General features: G+C 47.7%; 3 protein-coding genes across 10 annotated transcripts in view; all 3 read right to left on the bottom strand.

The window, feature by feature from the left end:
• Positions 1-262, bottom strand: part of DLG3 (discs large MAGUK scaffold protein 3) — a 64868-nt gene extending 64606 nt beyond the window's left edge. Inside the window, exon 1 of the mRNA XM_032619390.1 lies at positions 199-262. The gene's annotated coding sequence lies outside the window, so the exon portion shown is untranslated. The remainder of the gene's footprint in view (positions 1-198) is intronic.
• A 111-nt stretch (positions 263-373) lies between these two features.
• GDPD2 (glycerophosphodiester phosphodiesterase domain containing 2) lies at positions 374-10527 on the bottom strand. 8 transcript variants are annotated; one of them, XM_032619397.1, is made up of 16 exons: positions 10165-10284; positions 8527-8640; positions 8141-8244; positions 7767-7860; positions 7548-7607; positions 7219-7317; positions 6943-7036; positions 6652-6797; positions 6451-6533; positions 6198-6348; positions 4007-4228; positions 3651-3799; positions 1939-2086; positions 1690-1772; positions 1409-1452; positions 376-1327 (listed from the first exon to the last, which is right to left on the bottom strand). In XM_032619397.1, exons 2-16 carry the CDS (start codon positions 8629-8631, stop codon positions 1275-1277), a joined length of 1635 nt encoding a protein of 544 aa, XP_032475288.1. In that variant the 5' UTR covers positions 8632-8640; positions 10165-10284; the 3' UTR covers positions 376-1274. The 8 variants fall into 8 exon arrangements, 7 of the variants coding, with proteins under 7 accessions (XP_032475286.1, XP_032475288.1, XP_032475287.1 ...); XM_032619399.1 differs by having other exon boundaries at positions 379-1327; positions 1409-1437; positions 10165-10527; XM_032619395.1 differs by having other exon boundaries at positions 374-1452.
• A 1826-nt stretch (positions 10528-12353) lies between these two features.
• The window catches only part of KIF4A (kinesin family member 4A), a 129189-nt gene continuing 116052 nt past the window's right edge, over positions 12354-25490 (bottom strand). The window contains exons 29-31 of the mRNA XM_032619389.1: positions 15173-15289; positions 13431-13553; positions 12354-13154 (exon numbers count right to left, since the gene is read on the bottom strand). Of these exons, the coding sequence (XP_032475280.1) occupies positions 12951-13154; positions 13431-13553; positions 15173-15289 (444 nt within the window). The 3' untranslated portion in view covers positions 12354-12950. The remainder of the gene's footprint in view (positions 13155-13430; positions 13554-15172; positions 15290-25490) is intronic.

Below are 25490 nucleotides of genomic sequence, written 5' to 3'. Positions count from 1 at the left end.
TTCGATTTCCCTTCGTGTGGAGCCATGAACCGGGGTGAATGTGGGTGCGGTGGGGACTGAAGAGTCAGCCAGAGCCCCCTCCTGTCCTTGTGTTTGCCTTAGCCCCTCCCGCACTTCTACCAGACTCCTTATCCTAGGCCAGCTCCGCGCTGGTCATCTTAACTGTTTATCCCAGGGACTCACGAGCAGCAAACGTACCGGGGACCTTGCTCCTCGAGGGGAAGGTGGGCCCGGCAACCTGACCCTGCACGCAGCCCAGAGAAGCGAAAACTTGTGGAAATCGGACCATGCCCTCGGGATACGGAGTCAAGGACACAGGTCCCCAATGGGCACAAGAAACAGGTAGCATTCAGCAAATACGTCACGGGTGACGACGGCGCGGCCCTCCTCTTGGGGCAGGTGACCACAAGGTGGAGCTACAGCGCAACTCTGCACAGCGCGCCTGGGCCACCCGGAACGCTCCCTGTGGCGGCTGCTCTCCTGCTTCCCACTTGCAGCCCTTCATTGCCCCAGGTGGACCTCTTGCCACCTCCAACCCACGATTCTCCCCATGATGACCCCTCAATGTCATGTCACATGCAACCCTAGATGGAAGGTGCATCCTCCACCCAGCCCCAGCGCTGAAAAGATTAGACTGTGCCAAATGGGCACTCAATTCACTGAATAACCGATTAACGGACAAGATTCAGGAACAAATGTGTCTTGAGGAAAAGACTGTGCACAGCAAAAAGCCACCTGCAGGCACAGAATTACATGGCTAGATGGGCTCTTTGGCCCCCAGCCTCTAGGCAGGAAATCAGATAAATTGCATATGTCAGGGGAGACAGTGAATGAAGCCAGGTCAATATCTCCATCATCTTATAGTTCTCCAGGAAAGGCCGTTTTGTCATCTCCTTCAGTCTGTTCCAAGCTGTCCCGTCCCTGACACCCTGTGCCTTCTACACAAGAACACGTGAACACAGATCAGAAACATTCTCTTGGCAATCTCCTTGTCTCTTCCTCTGTTCTAGTTTCATTTGGGGAGAAACTTCTGGTGACTCAGTGTCTTCCTAACCACTTCAGGTCAAAATCTCAAGGGGAACAGATTCCATGGAAGCTTGGGGCATGCCATCATCTGGGCAGAGGGCCCTCATAGTTCAAAACCTCCTATTGGCAAAGTTCACCCCACGCCAACCCCACCAACATTCCACTTCGGCCATTCTCTCTTCCTCCTTGCTGTTGGCCAATGCAGACAGGCCTCAGACTTTGGCTGGTGGGGGTCCAGGACAGGGCATTTACTCCATTATGAAAGCGTTGATCCTGGTCAGCAGCACTGCTGTTTCTAAGCCTGGGGAGAGGGGCATATAGGGAGTGAGCAAGGGGAAGGCTAGAGGAGGAGAAAAATGAAGTGAGGGGAGAAAGTTCTTACCGGTTCTCTCTCTCTCCTTAGCACATCTCCTATAGGGAGAAAAGCTTCTCATTATGAGTTCAGCCAGCTTCAAGCACGACCTTTTGACCCCGAGTTCCCCCAGACTGCCTTTCCCAAAAGGTTCAAGCCAATTGGATATATAAGGAAGGGTCTAAGAATCTCCGAGGAACCAAACAGACCAAACCCCAAGCCCCAGGCAGCATTTATGAATCTGAATCAGCCCTATCACCAGGACCCTAGGGAGAATAAAGACCCAGAAAGCTGGGGCACAAAACACTCACCGTTGGAGGAGGAAGGTCCACAAAAGCAGCAGGATGGAGACACAGTTGGTAATGATCCACATCATTAGGTAGGTTTGAGGGGACTATGGGAATAGAAAAAAGCTCCTGTCAGTGGCCAGAGCGACCCATATACAGACACAGGTAGTATATGGGGGGAGGAGGGGCAATAAGTAAGGAAGAGAGGGATAGGGTTAAGGAGAAGCAGGGATGGGAAAGGAGGAGGAGGGGTGACAGTCCCAGAGCCCTTACAATAAGCCAGACAGGGTAACGCATCTGCTGCAGCAGCTGGCAGTCATTGGTGGTGACCGAATCCACCCCTGCACACCAGAGTAGGGAGAAGAGCCAGGGCTTGTTCACTACAAATAGGTTCACCGAGACATTATCTTGGTGCAGTGCTCTGTGGAGGAGGGGAAGAAATAGGGAACATCCAGAATCATGGCGTTCCAGGCATGGGAGGGAGACAGCCCCTCTCTGTGCTTGAATCTCCAGTGTCACTTCCCCAGAGCCATCAGTTCTGCCTTTGCATAGCAGCCCCTGACCAACTCTGTCTCCCGGTGGATTCCACCTATGGGCCTTAGCTTTGCTGTCTGGGGCCACACAAATGTGTCTCTCCTCTTTGTCTCATGACATCCCTTCAGAGGTCTGAGGGGCAGTGACCACATTCCCCTGAGTCTTCTCTTCTCCAGGCCCAACGACCCCAGTCACTTCAACTGGGGCTGGGGACCTGGCTTATCATTCCCTTCCTCATAAAAACCTCTCTAATCTGACCTTACTCCAATTTACCTATGTTCCTTTTGAAGTTTGGAGCCTGCATCTGAAGGTGATATCCCGGGTAGGCTGGGACCAGCTTCGAGGAGAGCAAAACTCCTCCTGCCTTCTGGGCACTATGCCCATGTGAAGGCAGCCCAGAGTCAGGCTAGTTTTTGGCAGTGTCATTCATTATTCACAGTGTTCAATCAAAGCCCTGGTCTTTTTCACACATGCTCCTGCTAATGCCAGTGTCTCCCTCTCTTGTTTTTGTGCAGTTGAGCTTCTTTTGGACCCCAAATATAGGTCTTTGCATGTATCTCTGTTGCATTTCATCCTGGTACATTTGGCCCGTCATCTTGGAGTGCTTAGACCTTTCAGGGCCTCCATTTTCCCATCAGTGTTTTCATTACCAATTCATGCCTTTTGGAAACACGATCAGCAGTCGATGTTGACCAGGACAAGACTAAGAGGAGGGCCAAACCTGATATCGTGTCTCCTCCCATGGTGACAACTTGGGGAAAGGTCCTTGAAATACTTAATATGATAACTGGGCTATCTTTCAGTCCACATTTTTTTCTATCTGACCACAAGGATATTATAAGAGACCTTGGCAACTGCATGTTTGTAAGTCTATCATGTTTCCTGGCTGGGTCAGCTTCTGGGGCCCAGCTCACATCTGGGACTCTCGCCTCTCTCCCCTGGATCCATCCTCTCTTGCACCAATCTCTCTGGTGTAGAATGAAAGCTAAAATCCTTCTGGTGGCCTACAAGGTCCTACCCAATTTGGCCCCTGCCTACCTCTCCAGCCTTGCCTTCCCCTCGCTCACAAGACTGCTGTTCCTGTTCTTCTGCAGCTCTTCCCATTGTCCTCTCTTTGTGACCTGTCAGGTCTCAGCCCAGACACCACCTCTTTAACCACTCTTCCTACTGTGACTCTCCCTAGCCCCTCTCTCCCAATCTCTACTACATCTTCCCAATTTTTTGGTCTTCAGATCACTTATCACTATCCAATATGCATATGTTTTGTGCAGTGGTTTATTGTCTGTCTCACCCCCAAAGCCTGCAATAAACAGTGCCTGACACATAGCAGGTGTTCAATAAATATGTGTTGTATGAGTGAATGAATGAATGGCCTTTGCCTTCCCAGCCTCGGCTCTTCCCCACCATTAAGCCTCGTGTGATCCCCTCAGCTCCTTTCCTCTGGCACTCACTTGATATCCAACAGTGGCAGGTCTTGATAGGGGAGGTTGAGAAACTGGGGCTTCTCAGTGCTGTGGCCTCCCAGATGTCCATATATCTGGCGCATTTGGGGGGCCCGTTGTTGGACATAAGCCCGATCTTCATCCGGTAGCCAGAGGACCTGTGGTTCAGGGTGGATGGGCATGAAGCTGGAGAAGGCCTAGGGATTCCGGGGGTGGGGACAGGGGCAGAGAGGTCTGACTGCGGATGGGCTGTATGAGCTGGGGTGGGGCCCTGGGGCGGGGGGAAGCCTCAGCATTATCATTATGGCCTAGGGAAGGCAGGGGAGAGGGGCACTAGGGAGCACTTGGGGTCCTGGCAGCATTACCATGGCTTGGGGCACCCCTGAACTCAGCACAGTCTCCAGTGTCTGGTTCACAAAAGTGTCATGGTATGTATGGTTTCGTGGGGGGCGGCGCAGGTCAAACATGACAGAAAGGTTGTGGGCTTCAGCTTCTTTCAGTAGTTCTTTCAGGGCTGGCACTGTCTGATTCTCAGCGTCTTTCCGATCAGGGCCTGACAGCTGCTTAGCCCCCCAGAAGGGTCGCTTCTATAAGGAGAAGAAAATTGTTTCAAGACCAGAAGAAGCCTCCAGGCCATCCTCCCATCCTCATTATCTTCACTCATTACCCCCACTTGGTGTACAGCTTCGGCCCACTGCTGAGCCAGGGTTTTTCCTTTCTCCAAATTGTGGCCTTTTTTAGACCCTCTAATACCTTACTCTGGCCCCAACCTCCTATCCTCCCGGTTTCCTAACTTCCTCACTCTCACTACACTTGCCCTTGGGTCTCACGAAGACCTCTGGGATCTTGACCCCTTGGTTTCCTCCCAATCCATCAGCCCCTTTCTGGCCACACCTACATCCCCTACCCATGGTCCATCCGCAGCTTGAACTACTTTTCCACAGCCCCGTCAACTCCTTTCCTGCCCCACAAATCCCAAACTCATTGAATTCTGCAATTGTCCGCCCCCTCCTCCCCTAGAATCGGGGGGCAGAGCACACCACGTAGGCTGTTGGCACTGTAGTCCTATTTTTTTTTTTTTTTTTTTTTGGCGGTACGCGGGCCTCTCACTGTTGTGGCCTCTCCCGTTGCGGAGCGCAGGCTCCGGATGTGCAGGCTCAGCGGCCATGGCTCACGGGCCCAGCCGCTCCGCGGCATGTAGGATCTTCCCGGACCAGGGCACGATCCTGTGTCCCCTGCATCGGCAGGCGGACTCTCAACCACTGTGCCACCGGGGAAGCCCTGTAGTCCTATTTTTTGCTCTCAGTGCCACTTAGCCATCCTTTTACTTTTTCTTGATTTGTTCCCTCTCCCATTCCTCCGGGTGGCTGTTCCAAACCTCTGCCACTCTCCTCGCCTCCCCTTGAAATCAACAGATGACCTTACCTCCTAGTCACTGGCATGGAGAAAGTGAGCTATCAACACTTATTAAATGTTTACTATGTGCCAGGCAGTATTAGAAGCACTTATGTGTATTAATTTATTTAGTCCTCCCGATAATCCTACAAGGTAGGTACTGTTATTATTCCCATTTTATAGATGAAGAAAATGAAGTACAGAGACCCTAAGGAATGTTGCCTAGGCTCACACAGCTAGGAAGTGGTGAAGCCAAGATTCAAACTCGGATGTCCTTTACTCTTAAGCGCTCAGATATGTCTTAATCCCTCAGAATATGTATCCAACTGACGGGTTGGATTTTTTTCAATTTTAGGTTATTTCTCTGAAATTTTACTTTTTAAAAATTTTTTTATAAGGAACTTGTATTACTTTGGTAATCAAGAAAAGAAAAACTAAATAAATTAAGTATCCTTTTAAATAATTTCCATCACCTGCAGGATTGAAGTCCACACTTCTAGGCCTGGCATTCAAAGCCCCCAGAGACCAAGCCTCTGCTCCCCCGGCCCCCGGCCAGTCTCATCTCCCACGACTCCCGTGCAGTTTTGTCTCCCACTTCCACTGAGCCACTTTTTCATTGTCTTTTTTTTTTTTTTTTGGCCTTGCCACGCGGCTTGCAGGATCTTAGTTCCTCAACCAGGAATTGAACCCGAGCCCAGGCAGTGAAAGCGCCAAATCCTAACCACTGGATCGCCAGGGAATTCCCACTGAGCCACTTTTTGTTCCCTGGAAAGGTTTCTTCATATTTCTGGGCTTTACACACACTCTTCCCTCTGACCAGAATTCCCGTTCCCTGCCTTGTCCATCTTAAAAACTACCCTCACTTCATATGCTGCTCAGGCATCCTCTCCTGTGAAACCACTCCTGATCCTCTCCTGCACTCGCCCTGCCCAACAGTGACCTCTCTCTCCTCTCTACCCAGTAAAGACCTTGCTCTTGCTGGAGGTTTCATATTCTGATAGCCTGTTGCCTAGGTGCTTTCCTTACTAGGAGGGAATGACCTGAGTGCAGAGATTGTATACCTGTCGCCCAACACGGGGCTCAGCAGATGCTTATCAATGAATGAACTCCACCCCCGAGTGCCCCTGCCCGTGGCTGCCTCTTCCAGAAGGCTGTCCTCACCTGTAGGAACCAGGTCCCGGCATTGAGTCTCTTCAGCTCAGTCCAGGAGAAGTTGCTACTGTGGCTGTTGACTCGGTGTGGGAACACAGAGGCCACATCTGTGGTCCTGGTCAGGCGCTCATCATGCATGAGGAAGGGGATCCCATTGGAGCTGAAGGCACAAGGGGAGTCAGAGGGCCAAGCTCTGGGGCATCATTTCCAGAGCGTCCCTGCTGTGTCCCTGGGGTCGGGAGGGGACCCCGGCTTCCCTCACCTGACCATCACGTCGGTCTCAAACACAACAGCTCCACATTCAGCTGTCTTCCGCAGGGACATCAGGGTGTTCTCGGGGGCCAGCTGGGAAAGGTGAGGAGGTGGCAGGGAAGGGTGAGAGCCTGGGAACCCACAGGCCTGGTCACAGCAGCCTAGAGGAGCAGACCCTCCCTGCCCTGCCAGCATTCTGCCCAGCACTCACCATGGGGGCCCCTCGGTGTCCCATCAGCTCAGGCTTGGGGGGTAAGTCTTTGGATTCCATGATACAGGCTGAGGAGATGAATAGGGGCACCAAGTAGATGGCCAGGGCAACTCCAAAAAATAGGAGAAGTAGCAGAATCTTGGGACCTGTGGGGAATGGGGGACAGGCTATAGAGAAAGGACAGTGGTGGGCCGTGGGGACAGAAAGCAGAGTGCAGGTACAGGAAACGGAGCAGCAGGAGGCAGAAGCATTGATGGCCAGTGAGGGTGTGTGAGAGGGTAGAGTTGGCACCTCTTTGGTGGATACGGTAGAAGGTATCAGCCACAGGCCAGGCCAGGAGAGTGATGCCAGCAACTGCTCCAATATGAAGGAATGGGGCTGTGGCCTGTGGACAAGAGCTGTTGAGGGGGTCTCTTCTCCCTAGAAGCCCTCCCCTTCTCCCCCTAGGACCTGACTTTTGAAGTTGAGAGCTACCTGGAGTCTCGGGGCACCAGGGAGCAAGCTGTGTCCTGGGGTTGGCCACAGGGGAAGGTTTCCCCCACTAAGCCCTGGATACCAGCCACTCACCTGCAGTGACAGACGTAAGCTATGCCACTCCTGCCGCCATTGGACCTCCAGTCCCACAAGGCCAGCGGCCACAAGAAGTATAATGAGGAGCAGCAGCACCTGGGGGACCAGGGATCTTCATGTCAACCTGGGCTTGTGGCTGCCTGGGCTGCCCCTCACTCTATGAAAACAGGACCATTCTCTTCTCCTGACTCAACCACTGTCCTTCTTTCACTCAGCACATATTTACTGGGCTTCAGGTCCTGAGCTCGTGCTCAGGGATAGAAGAACTGGCTAAGCACTGGGCCCAGTGTACCCCTCTCCCGCTTGCTCCCATATGCCCACTCTACCTTGTGGGTGGTGTGCAGGCACAGAGGCTGGCCACAGAGCCGCAGAAACAGGGCCAGGAGCTGGGGGCAGAGGTGGTGGGAGTCATGAGGTGCCAAGAGAGGGGCTTCCCAGGCTGACACCTCCCTCCTCCCCTCCCCTCAGTGGCCAGGGTGAGAACGACAAGGTAGAGCTGAGCGGGAAGGAAGGGCTAAGGTTAGACCAGCTGCTCCGGGACCCACCAAGAGCAGGGATGCGTATGTGACCAGTAGAGAGATGACCAGCAGGAATGCCGGGGACCAGTCCATCCAGTGTCCCCAGTGCTGGAACAGGAATCTATGGGAGGGGAGAGGGAGGTGTCCGAGTGGGGGAAGGGCAGCGAAAGTAGCCTGAGGGGAGCTGGGCTGGGTGGCTCTAGGATGGGGGCTAGAAGGGAGTGAGGGGAAGCCCTTCAGGGGGTCAGGGGCTCCACGGACTGGGGAGACTTCACGGAGGGGTTTTCAAGGAGGCTGGGTAGGGGGCAAGCCAGGCAGGGCTGGGGATGACCGAGCACCCTGGAGTCCCGAGGTGGGGAATAGGTTGACATGTCTGCTGAGGAAGGGGGTCTGTGACACACTCATTGAAGTTGTGCAGGTCATTGAGAAGGATGAGCACGACGTACAGCCAGCCCAGGGAGAGGAGAAAGGTGAGGAAGAGCAGGCCAAACCAGATGCATTCGCACTGCAAAGGGGCAGGAGAGAAGCTCACAGCCCATCCCCACTTCAGCTCAGAGTCCCCAACAGAGGGCAGCTCAAGGGGGCTTCCTGCCAGGCATGGGGGTGCTCTGCTTTTGCAGGTAGTTCTTTCCATGTTTGAGGGGATTTTCCTCCTGGGGAGAGAAAGCCCCTTCCTTCCCTATCCCCTCCCCTCTGCTGTCTCTGAACACACCTGGCCTTCTTATACCCTCCGAGTGGCCTCTGCCTTGGACTTCTGCCCCCCCACCACACCCCATCCGTACTTCACCTGGTTGGTTTGTGTCCTGTCTTTGGGGCATTTCTTCCAGTGGCAGCTATACAGGCAGTGGAGGCAGTGGGCCCAGACCGAGCAGCAGCCAGGAGACTCACCCATGGTGAGGGCCTGGGGGAAGGGACACTTGGCTATCAGGGACCCTGGCAGAAGGCAGTATATGTGAGGAGCCCCGGGAGGAGCAGAGGCCTGGGCCGCTGCTCAGCAACGGAGGTCACAGGGCAGGTCCCAAGTGCCAGATTGGATGAGGAGGTGAGCAAAGGGGACAGTTTCCGGGGTCTTTCTTTCCCTTTCATCTGCATATGTGGAAAGTCAGTGGGACACTCAGAGGTCTAGCCTCCTGGCAGGATATACACCCACTCTCTCCATCTCCTCCCCTTTCAACAGCATCCCTATCTGGGGATGGAGAGGTTGCCTGGGGTAGGGACTCAGGAGAAACTTCCCTGGGGTGGGGCAAACACGGTTTAGCAAGTTGAGGCAGATCTGGCCAAACTTTAGGCGGCCCCGTGTTGAGGCTTCCACCATAGAAGCCAGGAGTAACCTGAAGGAGAGGCACCGGGCCTGACCTGGGGCTGAGGGAGGCCTGGCTAGTGGCTATTTGGTCAGTTGCTATGGATACAGAGATTGCACACATTACAAAGCCCTGAACTGAAAGATTCTGTCTCCACCTCCCAGGGGCAAGGGGGCACTACCAATAAGAGGAAATCTTGAGGAGAACAGGTTGCCTGGGGCACTCCCTACCTTCTGAAGGAAACTTTTTCCTGCCCGCACACACTTGGAACATCTAAGCCCTCTTACCCCAGTCCTGTCGTTTCCTGCCCAGTCATCCCCCAACCTCAGCCAGGAACCCAGTCTCCGCCTTTTCCTTCTCAGGGGCCCCACCCTCTGAGGACACTTTGGTGAAAGTACAACAAATACAGGGCAAAGGTGTGTATAGGGGCTGTGGTTGTCTTGGGGCAGGGGATCCCTGGACCTTGTGCTTTGAGGTCAAGCTGAGACCAAGCTGGCTTACTGATCCCCAGACTAGGCTGGGTGTGTGATTTTGATCCTACATGAGAAGGTGTGGGATTTGTGTAAAGGAGCCCCTGGATACACCCAAAGTGGGTGTGGTCTGAGGAACATGACCCCTTGCCTTGTCATCTGGGCTCCCCTGAAGCTGTGGAGTCTTTAGGGGGTGCACAGTGGCTGAAAGGAGGGTGTGGCTGCTCCTGAAACAGCCCTTCTTACCCTCTGCTTGCCTTGGGAAAGGAGGGTTGGGGTAGGAATGGAAGTTAGGGGGCTGAAGATGGGGGGAGGGAAACCTCTCCCCACCCTGACACCCCTCCCAGGAAAAAGCCAACCCAGAGGGAGGTCCCCTGCCTCTTCCCATGCTGGGACCGAGTGGTTGTAGCCTGCCTCGGGCTCCAGCCGTACCTCGGGTACTGCCTCTGCACCCCGGACACTGCCGTCCAGGGTCCCACCTCCCTCCAGAAGCTGTCTGTAGGATAGGGTCAGGATCTGAGCAGCCAGAAAACTCCAATCAGGGGAGCTGACCAGGGGTGCTGCTCAATCCCTGGGCCCAATCCCTGCCGGCAGGAGCCGGTCTCGGCCCTGCCACTCCCGCCTGTGGCCCCCAGCCTTCCCGAGCCCTCACACCTTTTCTCAGCAGCAGGTCCGCTCTGCTCTCTGCCCTCGGCTGTGCACTGCACTGTTTCCCAGGTCCTCTCCGAGTTGTCAGCCTCCTCCCTCTTCCAGGCTCAGCCCCACCAGTCAAACAGGTGGCACTGTTGCCACCTACAGGAGGCTGTGCGGGTCCTCTCCCAAGGCCTGCAGCTGCTCTGTTGCCTGTGGTGTCCGTGCCTGGTCGGGTGGGAAGATGGGAGGGGGGAAGGGGGAGGGCGAGCAGATCTGCTTCTTTACTCGCTGCCGGTCAGGGGGCTTGGGGTGAGGAATTCCTTTGTGCAGCTTTCCCCATCCCTCTGTCCCTCCTCCTGTTCTCTTAGTCACTGCTGGGGCTTTGTCCCAGCTCAGGGAGGCGAGGGCTGAGGGCTGAGGGCGCGGGTGGGCGGGAAGCTGGGGGGAGGTGACCACACAACTTTGCAACTTGGCAGTGAGGAGAAGGGGCCCAGCCAGCCCCCTGGAAGGGGGTGTGTATGTGTGCAAGGATGTCTAGCATCCAGTCTCAAGCTCCTTGGGAGGATAGCCTTAATTCATCAGCCTCCCTTCCCTCTTGGGATCTTGCTTCTGCCTCTGCAAGGTGCATCTAGAAGGGAACTCAGAGTTGCATGCCATTTCTTGTTTCACCCAGTTTCTGGACCAGGGGTCTCCGTGGGCCTTATGGGGCCTGGGTGGTACTAGCAGCCCTTCCCTTTCCCCCCTCACCCCAGAAAGGAGATGCTCATTCAAGATGTGCTGAGATTTGCATCTTTTTCGCTGCTTTGACCCCAAGGCATCTACCGTCTCTTTCCAAGAATCATTTGAGGAGTGTATAGTGGTATGGTCACTGGCTTTTGGAAGATGAATACATATAAAAGACACTTTTACCACACCATCAGCGGGGGAAGAATGGCCAGCAGGCCGTAGAGTCAGCTTAGTGCTAAAGCACAGGGCTCTGGGTGGGCCAGGGACTGGGGGCTGGCTTGATTGACCTTCCCTCTCAACCTTTCGGCTGAGGCAGTGGCTCGATGCCTGGGGGCTAGTGCAGTGTTGGTGGGAAAGAATGTCTTCTCTGGGGATAAGTTCATTTACCCCTCCCCCCAAACGCACTGGATTTGGAACAGTGAGAAGGAAGACCTGCTCTCTTAGGCCAAGAGCCTGCCCCCTCCTTCTCTGCCTTCCCATTGTATCCAGAGGCTCTAGTTGGCAATGGCAAAGGCTCCCTTGCTCCCTCGGCATTAAAATGCAAAGAGAAGCAAGGCTGCTTGCTGGCAGGAGGCCAGAAAGGGCTGCAGGGTCACCTAGTCCCAAAGGCTTCGCTCTAGGCAGGTTGTCCTTCAGTTTCCTTTGCTTGGACTCTGTTGGATTCTGGAGGAGTCTTGGCTTTCATGTGCTAAATTCTGGGGTGTACTCTGGGAGCTTTGTTCGGGGCAGGGGGCTGGGATTCAGAATGCATGGATATGACGCTCAGGGCTTGTGAACTCCTGAGAAGGCTGCAGGGCCAGGGCTGGCTCCCTTTTCGCCTTAAGCAGAGATGAAGAACCCAGATGCAGAGTGAGGAGTAAGCCGTGCCCATCCTCTTCCCTTTCAAAGGAGGAAGCAGGGTGTAAGTGTAGTGCTGTCCAGGGGCTGGGCAGCAGTACGATCCCATGCCCAGGCGACTCCAAATCAGGCCGCAGGCTGTCAGTAATGGCCATCACTGCCGATCTAGAGTCAGCTAAGAACTTTTGGTGTCAGACCTGGGTTCAAGTCCTAGTAGCTCGATTACTCATTAACTTTGTGACTTTAGTGAAGTGACTTAACATCTTTGTATCTCAGTTTTCTCATCTGCAAAATGAGACCTATTCACCTTGAACTTTTTTGTGAGGAGCAAATAAAATTGTGGCAAGCACATGGAGATGCTTGGCAAATATGGTTCCTTCCTCCTAAATCTGGAGGTCAGGCAGCCTCTACAGTGAAGGTCAGGCCACTGGCCTTGCTAGCATTATTCTAACCTCCTGAGATAACAGAGCAACATGAAGACACATGACTTGCTGCTCCATACTCCCCTCAGGGGATGAGGGCTGCTACAAGGCAGTGGGGCTTGGGCACTTGCACTGACTTTCCTTAATAGCTTCCCAGGGGCGGAGGAACACAGGTTGAAATTGTATTTCTCCCCCTAGCACAGAAGACTCTTTCCGAACAGCAGATGGACTAAGATTTATTTATTTACTTAACATTAACATTTAAAAAGATTTCATTTACCTCAGCAACTTGAAAGACCATTGATTGTACTATTAAAACACTTGAAATTCAGAGACAAGAAAGATCCCAGCGCCATTCTGGAGGTGGCGTGAAGATCTGTGCCAGGCCTCCAACCTAGGCTAGGCTCTGCCATGAAACTGAGATAACCTAAAGATAGGACAGCCTTGGTCTCATTCCCACTGGGACACAGCCCTAACTGCTCATGAGTAAGAGACAGCTAGATTGTACTGAGGACTGGTTCCTCATGAGTCATCAGGAAGGTCAGTTGGTTCTGCCTTCAGCAGGTAGCTTAGCACCCTTCTGGAGAGGAGAGTAGTCGTCAGGGGCTCTGGACACGAAGTTGCCAACATCCAACAAAGGTTCCCTCTGGACACGAAGTTGCCAACGTCCAACAAAGGTTCCCTCTTTTCCAGTAATGTGCTGTTCCTTTTTTCAACAGCAAGAAACCTGAAATCAAGAGGAATCATGAAAAAAAACCCCTTCTGGCTGCAACCTGAAGGCATCTCCCAAGCCAGACCGAGGCAGATATGATGAGTCCAACTTCAGTGGGCCTCTTCTTCAATGGGGGAGCAGCCAGAGAAGAAGCTGGTATTGCTGGCCAGAGCTCGTTTCTTTTTCTTCCCTGGAGCTTTATTTTCTTGGGATTCTGTTGCTACATGTTTTGACTCTGGGAGGCCAAGGGAGGAGGCACCTGGAGCCGTGTTGTTTAATAGCACCTGCTCCACATCACACATCTCTTTCAGGATCTAGGAAGGACAGAGACAGCTATATGACTAGATCTGGGGTAGGGACAGAGGCTCAGCGCAGCCTAGCCACTACAGATGTTTAGCACACTCCCAATGGTATGAGGTGACCCCCCAAATAGCTCTGTTGAAAAAACCAGACTCTAGCAGATGCCTGGTTCCCAGTTCCCAGCAAGCTGATTGTACCTTTACCTCCTTTTCTCCCACAGCTCTCTGCCAGTGCTAATGCTGAGACGGACGCTAATACATTTGGAAACACCTGGCTTTTAGGCCACCTACCTTGCTGTTGGGAGTGGCACAGACAGGGTTAAAGAAGCTCAATCCTGGGGTCACCTCTGTGGGATCCTCCAGTTTGAAGGAGCCTTCAGAATCCCGAGTCCGCTCAACAGTGCCCAAGCTATCCTGAGAATCAAGCAGACAGGGATATGAGAAATTCAGCTACTAGGGTTACACAATCAGTCTGCTCCCCTTCAGCCAGTGAGGTACCAGCTGAGGGCCTCATCAGTCAGTGTAAGCAGGTCTTAGGGTGACCCTGCTCGGGGAGGTCACAGTGCTCAAAGGCAGCCTCTGAAGGCAAAAGACTGGGTAGGAGAGTGGCACAGGACACATCATGAGGCATGGTTTAAAACAAGGCTGAGCCTCGGTCATTTCTTTGATTAATCCTCTCCCCTCCCCAATCTACAATATACTTTTTAGCATTTTACAGAGTGTTGCCTGTATTGGTCTTCCTTTCAGAGAGGAAGCTGAGGCCAAGAGAGAGAAGTTGCTTAGGTAACAAGGCTACTCTGTGGTAGAGCTTGGATTAGAATTATAGCCTGTTGTCATGAAACTGAACTGGATTAAGAGTCAGGAAGCCTGAGGTCTAATCTTAGCCGCCATGACCAGCTGTATAATATCACACCGAGTCACTTAAGCTTATTTCTGGGCCTTAGTTTCCTTCTCTGTAAAATGGCAGTATTGGACTAGATCAGTGGTTTTCCAACTGAAATTCTAAGAGGAAACTCGATTTATAAACAAGTAAAGAGCAAGTTGCTTTGGTTGGCACGGGGTCAAACTGAGCTGGGCCACACTCCTCTGCCTGGAAGCACTTCCATGGAGCCACTATAGGACTCTAGAACCCAAATTGAGAAAAGCATGGGCACAGAGAATCCTGAAGGTCCTTCTGCAATGCTACTTCTACAGTTCCTAGCCTGACCTCTAGCTTGCCACTTTAGTCCTCTAATGATTACCTACCTCAGAAGTTTTTTTAATGGACGACCCAGGGCAAAACTGCGCCCATATAGATGGTTAAGAAATGCACGGTGAACTAGTCTTGCTAAAATTCCTGTGTATCACACAGAGAGCAGTAGGAATGAGCTTTTGCCGTGGGCACAGGTAGGCATAAGGCAAGTTCGGGCATCTGACCTGCTTGGTGCTGCACTTCTCAGTACACATTTTGTTTCCCTGAGTCTGCTATCCCTGGGAGCAATGTAAGAACAATTACAGTTAACTTGGCTCAGAACAGTGAATATCAGAAAGACCAAGTTCCTGTGGGTCTTTTCCTAGAGCCATGGAATAGCTGGTTCCCATGGAGAAGGTCTAAGTAACTAATGTCTCAAGATGTCAGAAGGATTAACTTCCTTCCTGGAAACTGCTACCTCAGCACGTGGCCCTTACAATTCCAGCTAAGCCTCTGGACTAGTTTGATCCTGCGTGGCTGTATGCCTGTAAATGCTTGCTCTACTGTTCCTTGCTTGTGCCTTAGACACTGTACAGAAATTTTACAGCCAAGGCTAGGGGTGGGGAACTGCATATCTGGGAATCTCCTGGGAGAGGCTGTGGCTTCTGAAGGGGTTGTGTGGACAGGTTAGCAGCAAGGAAGAAGGACTGAGAAGCGAAATATCTTTTTCTGGTTGCAGAGGGAAGAAGGGTGGGAAGGGCTGTGCAGGAGACTCTGGATTTCAGGAAGGAAGGTAGAAGAAAAGGACAGAAACTGCTGGGAGATCTGAAAGGATGGTGAGGGATGACAGCACCGATCCTACCTTGCCTTGCTGACGGTTCCTACACTTTGTGGGGTCACAGCTGCAGTCCACGCCACAGTCCAACTTCTGTCTCCTGCACCCGCACTGCTTGTTCCCACACCAGCCCTTGCAGGAACACTGCAAAGCAGGTTTGTAGAAAGACACATTACTGAGTCAGAAGACTAGGTTTGAAGTACCTTCCCTTCATTCTTAGGCCATTCTAGAAAAACTGGAAAGTACCATCAACTTTACTAAGCTTCTATCTCCTCAGTCCTCTCTTTAGTGAAACAATGATCACCAAGAACCCCCATAGGTTTTCTAAGAACAAGTCATGCCACACTTTTGGGATAGTATACTTGAAAGATGGATTGGATGGATACCATAATAATGCAGGGCAACTGACAAAGATCCTCATGGTGATTTTATGGCCAAAGTGAAGAACTATGAGATGAATGGGAGTAGAATTAGGCATATTTAAGGACTGAGTATAGTTGCTCAGTATCTTTAGATCTACCCAGCTGCACTTTCATCCAACTCACATTTCTACAGTTTGTTTAGTGTCAGCCTGGGCTTTGTCCTCAGCAGTTTAATCATTCAACATTTTAATAAATCACTGATGATATGAAATAAAATCATTTACATTTGTATAGCACTTTACAGTTTCCGAGTACTTTCATATATAGAAATGCAAAATCTCATTTGAATCTCATAGCCAGTCTACAAGGTAGGCATATTTATCAGCTGTAACAATGACACAAAGCAGGAAGGATGATTAATATGTAAGATAATAGAATCACAATTCAAAAATATTTTGACTGGCTGGAATTATGGGCTGGAAGCAGACAGAAAAGTTATAACAGGGATAAATGTAAGTCTAGCATTAAGTTCCCCCAAATCAGCCATATAAATGTCATGTTGGGTGGGGGAGATCTGGCTTAAAAGTAGTTTGGTGCAGGGAATTCCCTGGTGGTCGTGGTTAGGACCTGGAGCTTGCACTGCCGATGGCCCAAGGGCCCAGGTTCAATCCCTGGTTGGGGAACTAAGATCCCACAAGCAAGAATGGAGTCCGCCTTTCCACAGAGCTGGAACTCCTGGCTTGGGGTCTCTTCCCTCCGCCGTCACTGAACTGCCCCAGAGCCCGAGCGGAGGGCGGCCTCACTGAGGCTGCCGGCTCTGGAGGGGCCCCAGCAGCCAAAGCCGCGACAGTCCTGGGGACCATGGGCCGGATCACTCATCCTGGGGTAAGCCAGCTGCCATGTCATGAGGACACTCAAGCAGCCCTAAGGAGAGATCCATGTGGCAAGGAACTGAGGCCTCCTACCTACAGCCACATGACCGTGTGGATGACAGGCTCTTGGTGCTCCAGCCAGGCATCGGGGCTGTGCCTCTGAGGTAGGAGAGCCAAGTTCAGGACGCGGCTCCACAAGAGACCTCCCAGCTCCACGTAATACCAAATGGCGAAAATCTCCCAGAGATCTCCATCTCAATGCCAAGACCCAGCTCCACTCAACGACCAGCAAGATACAGTGCTGGACACCCTATGCCAAACAACTAGAAAGACAGGAACACAACCCCATCCATTAACAGAGAGGCTGCCTAAAATCATAAAAAGGCCACAGACATGCCAAAACACACCACCAGATGTAGACCTGCCTACCAGAAAGACAAGATTCAGCCTCATCCACCAGAACACAAGCACTAGTTGCCTCCACCAGGAAGCCTACACAACCCACTGAACTAACCTTAGCCACTGGGGACAGACACCAAAAACAACGGGAACTACGAACATGCAGCCTGCGAAAAGGAGACCCCAAACACAGTAAGTTAAGCAAAATGAGAAGACAGGGAGACACACAGCAGATGAAGGAGCAAGGCAAAACCCCACCAGACCTAACAAATGAAGAGGAAATAGGCAGTCTACCTGAAAAAGAATTCAGAATAATGATAGTAAAGATGATCCAAAATCTTGGAAATAGAATGGAGAAAATACAAGAAACATTTAAAAAGGAGCGAGAAGAACTAAAGAGCAAACAAACAGTGATGAGCAACACAATAAATAAAATTAAAAATTCTCTAGAAGGGATCAATAGCAGAATAACTGAGGCAGAAGAACGGATAAGTGACCTGGAAGATAAAATAGTGGAAATAGGGCTTCCCTGGTGGTGCAGTGGTTGAGAGTCCGCCTGCCGATGCAGGGGACGCGGGTTCGTGTCCCGGTCCGGGAAGATCCCACATGCCGCGGAGCGGCTGGGCCCGTGAACCATGGCCGCTGAGCCTGCGCATCTGGAGCCTGGGCTCCGCAACGGGAGAGGCCACAGCAGTGAGAGGCCCGCGTACCGCAAAAAAAAAAAAAAAAAAAAAAAAAAAAAAAAAAAAAATAGTGGAAATAACTACTGCAGAGCAGAATAAAGAAAAAAGAATGAAAAGAATTGAGGATGGTCTCAGAGACCTTTGGGACAACATTAAATGCACCAACATTCGAATTATAGGGGTCCCAGAAGAAGAAAAGAAAAAGAAAGGGACTGAGAAAATATTTCAAGAGATTATAGTTGAAAACTTCCCTAATATGGGAAAGGAAATAGTTAAGTCCAGGAAGAACAAAGAGTCCCATACAGGACAAATCCAAGGAGAAACACTCCAGGACACATATTAATCAAACTATCAAAAATTAAATACAGGGCTTCCCTGGTGGTGCAGTGGTTAAGAATCTGCCTGCCAATGCAGGGGACATGGGTTCTAGCCCTGTTCTGGGAAGATCCCACATGCCGCTGAGCAACTAAGCCTGTGCGCCACAACTACAGAGCCTGCGCTCTAGAGCCCGTGAGCCACAACTACTGAGCCCACATGCTACAACTACTGAAGACTGCGTGCCTAGAGCCCATGCTCCACAGCAAGAGAAGCCACCACAACGAGAGGCCTGTGCACCGCAACGAAGAGTAGCCCCTGCTTGCCACAGCAATGAAGACCTAACGCAGCCAAAATAAATAAAAAAATAAATTAATTAGTAAACAGTACTTCTTTAAAAAAAAAAAAAGAGAATAAAATTAATCACAAAGAAAAAATATATTAAAAAAATTAAAAGCAGCAAGGGAAAAACAACTAAAAACACAAAGGGAATCTCCATAAGGTTAACAGCTAACCTTTCAGCAGAAACTCTGCAAGCCAGAAGGGACTGGCAGGACATATTTAAACTGATGAAGGAGAAAAACCTACAACCAAGATTACTCTACCCAGCAAGGATCTCATTCAGATTTGATGGAGAAATTAAAACCTTTACAGACAAGCAAAAGCTGAGAGAATTCAGCACCTCCAAAACAGCTTTACAACAAATGCTAAAGGAACTTCTCTAGGCAGGAAACACAAGAGAAGGAAAAGACCTACAATAACAAACCCAAAACAATTAACAAAATGGTAATAGGAACATAAATATCGATAATTACCTTAAATGCAAATGGATTAAATGCTCCAACCAAAAGACATACACTGGCTGAGTGGATACAAAAACAAGACCCATATATATGCTGTCTACAAGAGACCCACTTCCGACCTAGGGACACATACAGACTGAAAGTGAGGGGATGGAAAAAGATATTCGATGAAAATGGAAACCAAAAGAAAGCTGGAGTAGCAATTCTAATATCAGACAAAACAGACTTTAAAATAAAGACTATTAGAAGAGACAAAGAAGGACACTACATAATGATCAACAGATTGATCAAAGAAGAAGATATAACAATTGTAAATATTAATGCACCCAACATAGGAGCACCTCAATACATAAGGCAAATACTAACAGCCATAAAAGGGGAAATCAACAGTAACACATTCATAGTAGGGGACTTTAACACCCCACTTTCACCAATGGACAGATCATGCAAAATGAAAATAAATAAGGAAACACAAGCTTTAAATGATACATTAAACAAGATGGACTTAATTGATATTTATAGGACATTCCATCCAAAAACAACAGAATACACATTCTTCTCAAGGGCTCATGGAACATTCTCCAGGATAGATCACATCTTGGGTCACAAATCAAGCCTTGGTAAATTTAAGAAAATTGAAATTGTATCAAGTATCTTTTCCGACCACAATGCTATGAGACTGGATATCAATTACAGGAAAAGATCTGTAAAAAATACAAACACATGGAGACTAAACAATACATTACTTAATAACCAAGAGATCACTGAAGAAATCAAAGAGGAAATCAAAAAATATGTAGAGGGCTTCCCTGGTGGCACAGTGGTTGAGAATCTGCCTGCTAATGCAGGGGACACAGGTTTGAGCCCTGGTCTGGGAAGATCCCACATGCCACGGAGCAACTAGGCCCGTGAGCCACAACTACTAAGCCTGCGCGTCTGGAGCCTGTGTCCCGCAACAAGAGAGGCCACAATAGTGAGGGGCCTGTGCGCCGCGATGAAGAGTGGCCCCTGCTTACCACAACTAGAGAAAGCCCTCGCACAGAAACGAAGATCCAACACAGCCAAAATTAAATAAATAAACAAAAACAAAACAACAAAAAAGATACACATAACTGAATATAATACATTCTTTTAAAAAAATACGTAGAAACAAATGACAATGAAAACACGACAACCCAAAATCTATGGGATGCAGCAAAAGCAGTTCTAAGAGGGAAGTTTATAGCAATACAATCCTACCTTAAGAAACAGGAAACATCTCGAATAAACAACCTAACCTTACATCTAAAGCAATTAGGGAAAGAAGAACAAAACAACACCAAATTTAGCAGAAGGAAAGAAATTATAAAGATCAGATCAGAAAGAAATGAAAAAGAAATGAAGGACACTATAGCAAAGATCAATAAAACTAAAAGCTGGTTCTTTGAGAAGATAAACAAAACTTATAAACCATTAGCCAGACTCATCAAGAAAAAAAGGGAGAAGACTCAAATCAATAGAATTAGAAATGAAAAAGGAGAAGTAACAACGAACACTACAGAAATACAAAAGGTCATGAGAGATTACTACAAGCAACTATATGCCAATAAAATGGACAACCCGGAAGAATTGGATAAATTCTTAGAAATGCACAACCTGCCAAGACTGAATCAGGAAGAAATAGAAAATATGAACAGACCAATCACAAGCACTGAAATTGAAACTGTGATTAAAAATCTCCCAACAAACAAAAGCCCAGGACCAGATGGCTTCACAGGCGAATTCTATCAAACATTCAGAGAAGAGCGAACACCTATCCTTCTTAAACTCTTCCAAAATATAGCAGAGGGAGGAACACTCCCAAACTCATTCTACGAGGCCACCATCACCTTGATACCAAAACCAGACAAGGATGTCACAAAGAAAGAAAACTACAGGCCAATATCACTGATGAACATAGATGCAAAAATCCTCAACAAAATACTAGCAAACAGAATCCAACAGCACATTAAAAGGATCATACACCATGATCAAGTGGGGTTTATTCCAGGAATGCAAGGATTCTTCAATATACACAAATCAATCAATGTGATAAACTATATTAACAAATTGAAGGAGAAAAACCATACGATCATCTCAATAGATGCAGAGAAAGCTTTTGACAAAATTTAACACCCATTTATGATAAAAACCCTGCAGAAAGTAGGCACAGAGGGAACTTTCCTCAACATAATAAAGGCCATATATGACAAACCCACAGCCAACATCATCCTCAATGGTGAAAAACTGAAACCATTTCCACTAAGATCAGGAACAAGACAAGGTTCTTGTTCCTGATCTCTCACCACTCTTATTCAACATAGTTTTGGAAGTTTTAGCCACAGCAATCAGAGAAGAGAAGGAAATAAAAGGAATCCATATTGGAAAAGAAGAAGTAAAGCTGTCACTGCTTGAAGATGACATGATACTATACATAGAGAATCCTAAAGATGCTACCAGAAAACTACGAGAGCTAATCAGTGAATTTGGTAAAGTTGCAGGATACAAAATTAATGCACAGAAATCTCTGGCATTCCTACACACTAACAACAAAAAATCTGAACGTGAAATCAAGAAAACAATCCGATTTACCATTGCAACAAAAAGAATAAAATATCTAGGAATAAACCTACCTAAGGAGACAAAAGACCTGTTTGCAGAAAATTATAAGACACTGATGAAAGAAATTAAAGATGATACAAATAGATGGAGAGATATACCATGTTCTTGGAATGGAAGAATCAACATTGTGAAAATGACTCTACTACCCAAAGGAATCTACAGATTCAGTGCAATCACTATCAAACCACCACTGGCATTTTTCACAGAACTAGAACAAAAAATTTCACAATTTGTATGGAAACACAAAAGACCCCAAATAGCCAAAGCAATCTGGAGAACGAAAAACAGAGCTGGAGGAATCAGGCTCCCTGACTTCAGACTATACTACAAAGCTACAGTAATCAAGCCAGTATGGTACTGGCACAAAAACAGAAAGATAGATCAATGGAACAGGATAGAAAGCCCAGAGATAAACCCATGCACATATGGTCACCTTATCTTTGATAAACGAGGCAGGAATGTACAGTGGAGAAAGGACAGCCTCTTCAATAAGTGGTGCTGGGAAAACTGGATAGGTACATGTAAAAGTATGAGATTAGCTCACTCCCTAACACCATACACAAAAAAAAGCTCAAAATGGATTAAAGACCTAAATGTAAGGCCAGAAACTATCAAACTCTTAGAGGAAAACATAGGCAGAACACTCTTTGACATAAATCACAGCAAGATCCTTTTTGACCCACCTCCTAGAGTAATGGAAATAAAAACAAAAATAAACAAATGGGACCTAATGAAACTTCAATGCTTTTGCACAGCAAAGGAAACGATAAACAAGACCAAAAGACAACCCTCAGAATGGGAGAAAATATTTGCAAATGAAGCAACCGACAAAGGATTAATCTCCAAAATTTATAAGCATCTCATACATCTCAATAACCTAAAAACAAACAACCGAATCCAAATGGGCAGAAGACCTAAATAGACATTTCTCCAAAGAAGACATACAGACTGCCAATAAACACATGAAAGAATGCTCAACATCATTAATCATTAGAGAAATGCAAATCAAAACTACAATGAGATATCATCTCACACCAGTCAGAATGGCCATCATCAAAAAATCTACAAACAATAAATGCTGGAGACGGTGTGGAGAAAAGGGAACACTCTTGCACTGCTGGTGGGAATGTGAATAAGTACAGCCACTATGGAGAACAGTATGGAGGTTCCTTAAAAAACTACAAATAGAACTAACATATGACCCAGCAATCCCACTACTGGGCATATACCCTGAGAAAACCATAATTCAAAAAGAGTCATGTACCAAAATGTTCATTGCAGCTCTATTTACAGTAGCCAGGAGATGGAAGCAACCTAAGTGCCCATCATCGGATGAATGGATAAAGAAGATGTGGCACATACATACAATGGAATATTACTCAGCCATAAAAAGAAACGAAATTGAGCTATTTGTAATGAGGTGGATAGACCTAGAGTCTGTCATACAGAGTGAAGTCAGAAAGAGAAAGACAAATACCGTATGCTAACACATATATATGGAATTTAAGGAAAAAAATGTCATGAAGAACTTTGGGGTAAGACAGGAATAAAGACACAGACTTACTAGAAAATGGACTTGAGGATATGGGGAGGGGGAAGGGTAAGCTGAGACAAAGCGAGAGAGAGGCATGGACATATATACACTACCAAACGTATGGTAGATAGCTAGTGGGAAGCAGCCGCATAGCACAGGGAGATCAGCTCGGTGCTTTGTGACCGCCTGGAGGGGCGAGATAGGGAGGGTGGGTGGGAGGGAGACGCAAGAGGGAAGAGATATGGGAACATATGTATAACTGATTCACTTTGTTATAAAGCAGAAACCAACACACCATTGTAAAAGCAATTATACTGCAATAAACATGTAAAAAAAAAAAGCAAGCCAGTCAGCCAGTAATTTGGAGCTCAGAAATTATAGGGAGAGAATGTTTCAGTAAACCCTGGGTCAGTCAGACTCCATTTGAAATGATATATCCTATTTTAGGGCCCCATAATTTCTTTTAGGCATATAAAAAGTGTAGACAAGAAAAAACCCCACTCATGTCCCCAACCCTCCGTTGATGAGTAAAATACAGATAGAACTGAAGCCTCCTGTCTATGCTTTCCTGATCCCATTTGCCTTCCTCCCTCCCAGGGGCAGTCTCTTGAATTAGGTGCTTATTATCCCATGCATGTCTCTTTTTTTACCACATATGAGCTTTTGTTTAAAATATGTAAGGAGTTACCTTACATACTTTTAAACTTTATATAAATGGTATCTTATCATCCGTTGATACATGTAGCTCCTGTTCCATTCATTTTCATACTGAGTATGCCACAATTTACCCATACTCCTCATAGTGCCATATTTCACACTTACAACAAGGCTACAGTAGTAATAGCTGACATCACCATGTGCCAGGCACTGTTACAAGCGCTTTCCATATATTAAGTCCATTTTATCAATGTTTCCTTGTGCACACATTCAGGAGTCCACTGTGTGTATGTGCTTCACAAAGAGGGAATTAAACAAAAAGGGGGCGGGTGACCAGCATTATAGGAAGTGATGTTGTAAGAGAAATGGTGGAAGAAAGTAAGGATAGTTTGGCTTGGAACAAATATAGGTGACAGAGCTCTCAGAATGATGGATTAGAGTCAGAGGAGACCTCAGTGACTACCTAAAGCCTGATTTGATGTATGAAGCCCTACTCAAACATCCCTGGTCTTATTATCCAATGCTCTATTTATCCTGAGATAACAGTTTCTATATAACTTCTGATCTCAGGACCAAATTCTGCCATCTGGAATGATTGGAATCAATTTAACCCCACTTTCACAGCATATATGTTCAAACCCTGAGCATCATTTTCACTCCCCAGTCCCACTCTGTCCAAATCCTCTCAAAGCTAAATATACCTAGCTCCCTCAATGATTCACCACATGACATGGTTTCCAAGAATTCTTACCACCTTGGCTATATAACAATTTGTCCAAGTTCATCTTCAATTGTGACATCCAGAAATGAGCATAACTTTCTAAATGTGGTGTGACCATTGTGAAGCAGATTGAGACAAACACCTCCCTTGTTATGAACTCCATAGTTCTGCTAATGAGTCCTAAATCACAGTAGCTTTTTTTCCCTTGTCATATCTTTGTGGATTCATATTGCATTTACAGTTAAATTCAAGCCCTCGAGCCTGTTTCATATGGACAACCATCACCATTGTTGTGTAGTTGTGAGGGTAAAAGAAACCATTAAAACATCTTCCCCCTCACCCCCATTATGAGAATAATAATATAGTACTTTATAAAATCTGAAAATCAAAACCATGATTTTTAATATTTAACAATTGTATATAGTCTTTCATCATGTGGAAATGTCAATTTACTTAACTAGTCACCTAACGTTAGATATTAAGATTGTTTTGAAAGAAATTGTTTGCCATTAAAAATCACGTTGCAGCAAATATCCTGGTACATAAATACAATCCAAATCTTACCATGATTGACAAGGCCTCTGATTACCCCTCTGACCCGACCTTGTACTGCACTCTCCCACTTCTCAGTATCCTCCAGCCTCACTGGCCTCTTCAGATGTTCCTTGATAAGCCAAGCTCATTCCTGCCCTGAGGTCTTTGCATTTACTGTTTCCTTTTCCTGAAATGTTCTTCTGATTTTTTTCCTGACTTGCTCCTTCACTTTGTTCAGATCTCAGCTTAAATATCTCCTCTTCAGAGAGGCCTCTCCCAAACACTCGTCCAAAGTACTCTTTTCCTACCCCATCATTCTCTATGATTTGACTACATTTTCTTTTTATCTCTTATCATCTAAAATTATTTTATTTGTTTTTCTGGTCACTATGAGTCTCTCTCCACAAGAATGTCTTCAGTTTCATGAGGCCAAGGATTTTACCTGTCTTGTTTATTGCATCCTCAGCACCTAGAAGCAGTGCCTGATACATAGTTTGATGCTCAAAAAAGATTTATAAATCTTTTTACATATCAATGACTATTTCCTTAGTATAAATACCTATGTGTATAATTATTGAGCCAAAGGATAGGAACATTTTTAAGGCTTTTGATGCATATTTTCAAGTTGCTTTCCAGAAAGGTATGCCAAACTACACTCCTAACAACAACAGACAGGAATGCCCGCCTTAGTCACCTTTGCCAACACTGGACATAACAGAAAAAAAAAAAACCCCTAACTTTGCTTCTTTGAATAAGACAGAGCAAAACACTGAGTTCTATGACATGTCCTAGAGACACTTCGCCAGGATGACATTGATCCACTGA

Source organism: Phocoena sinus, chromosome X (genome assembly GCF_008692025.1).
Source record: "Phocoena sinus isolate mPhoSin1 chromosome X, mPhoSin1.pri, whole genome shotgun sequence".
Classification (NCBI taxonomy): domain Eukaryota; kingdom Metazoa; phylum Chordata; class Mammalia; order Artiodactyla; family Phocoenidae; genus Phocoena; species Phocoena sinus.
The sequence above is the reverse complement of the archived record's forward strand: the minus strand, read 5'-3'. Positions and strand labels throughout refer to the sequence as shown.

Excerpts from the sequence above, each read along its gene's own strand:
- GDPD2 (XM_032619395.1), bottom strand. The coding sequence starts at position 8,631 with ATGGGTGAGTCTCCTGGCTGCTGCTCGGTCTGGGCCCACTGCCTCCAC. Across the intron at positions 7,608-7,766 it reads CATACGCATCCCTGCTCTTG|CTCCTGGCCCTGTTTCTGCG; the intron begins GTGGGTCCCGGA and ends CTCTGCCCCCAG. Across the intron at positions 2,087-3,650 it reads CTGCCACTGTTGGATATCAA|AGCACTGCACCAAGATAATG; the intron begins GTGAGTGCCAGA and ends CCTCCTCCACAG.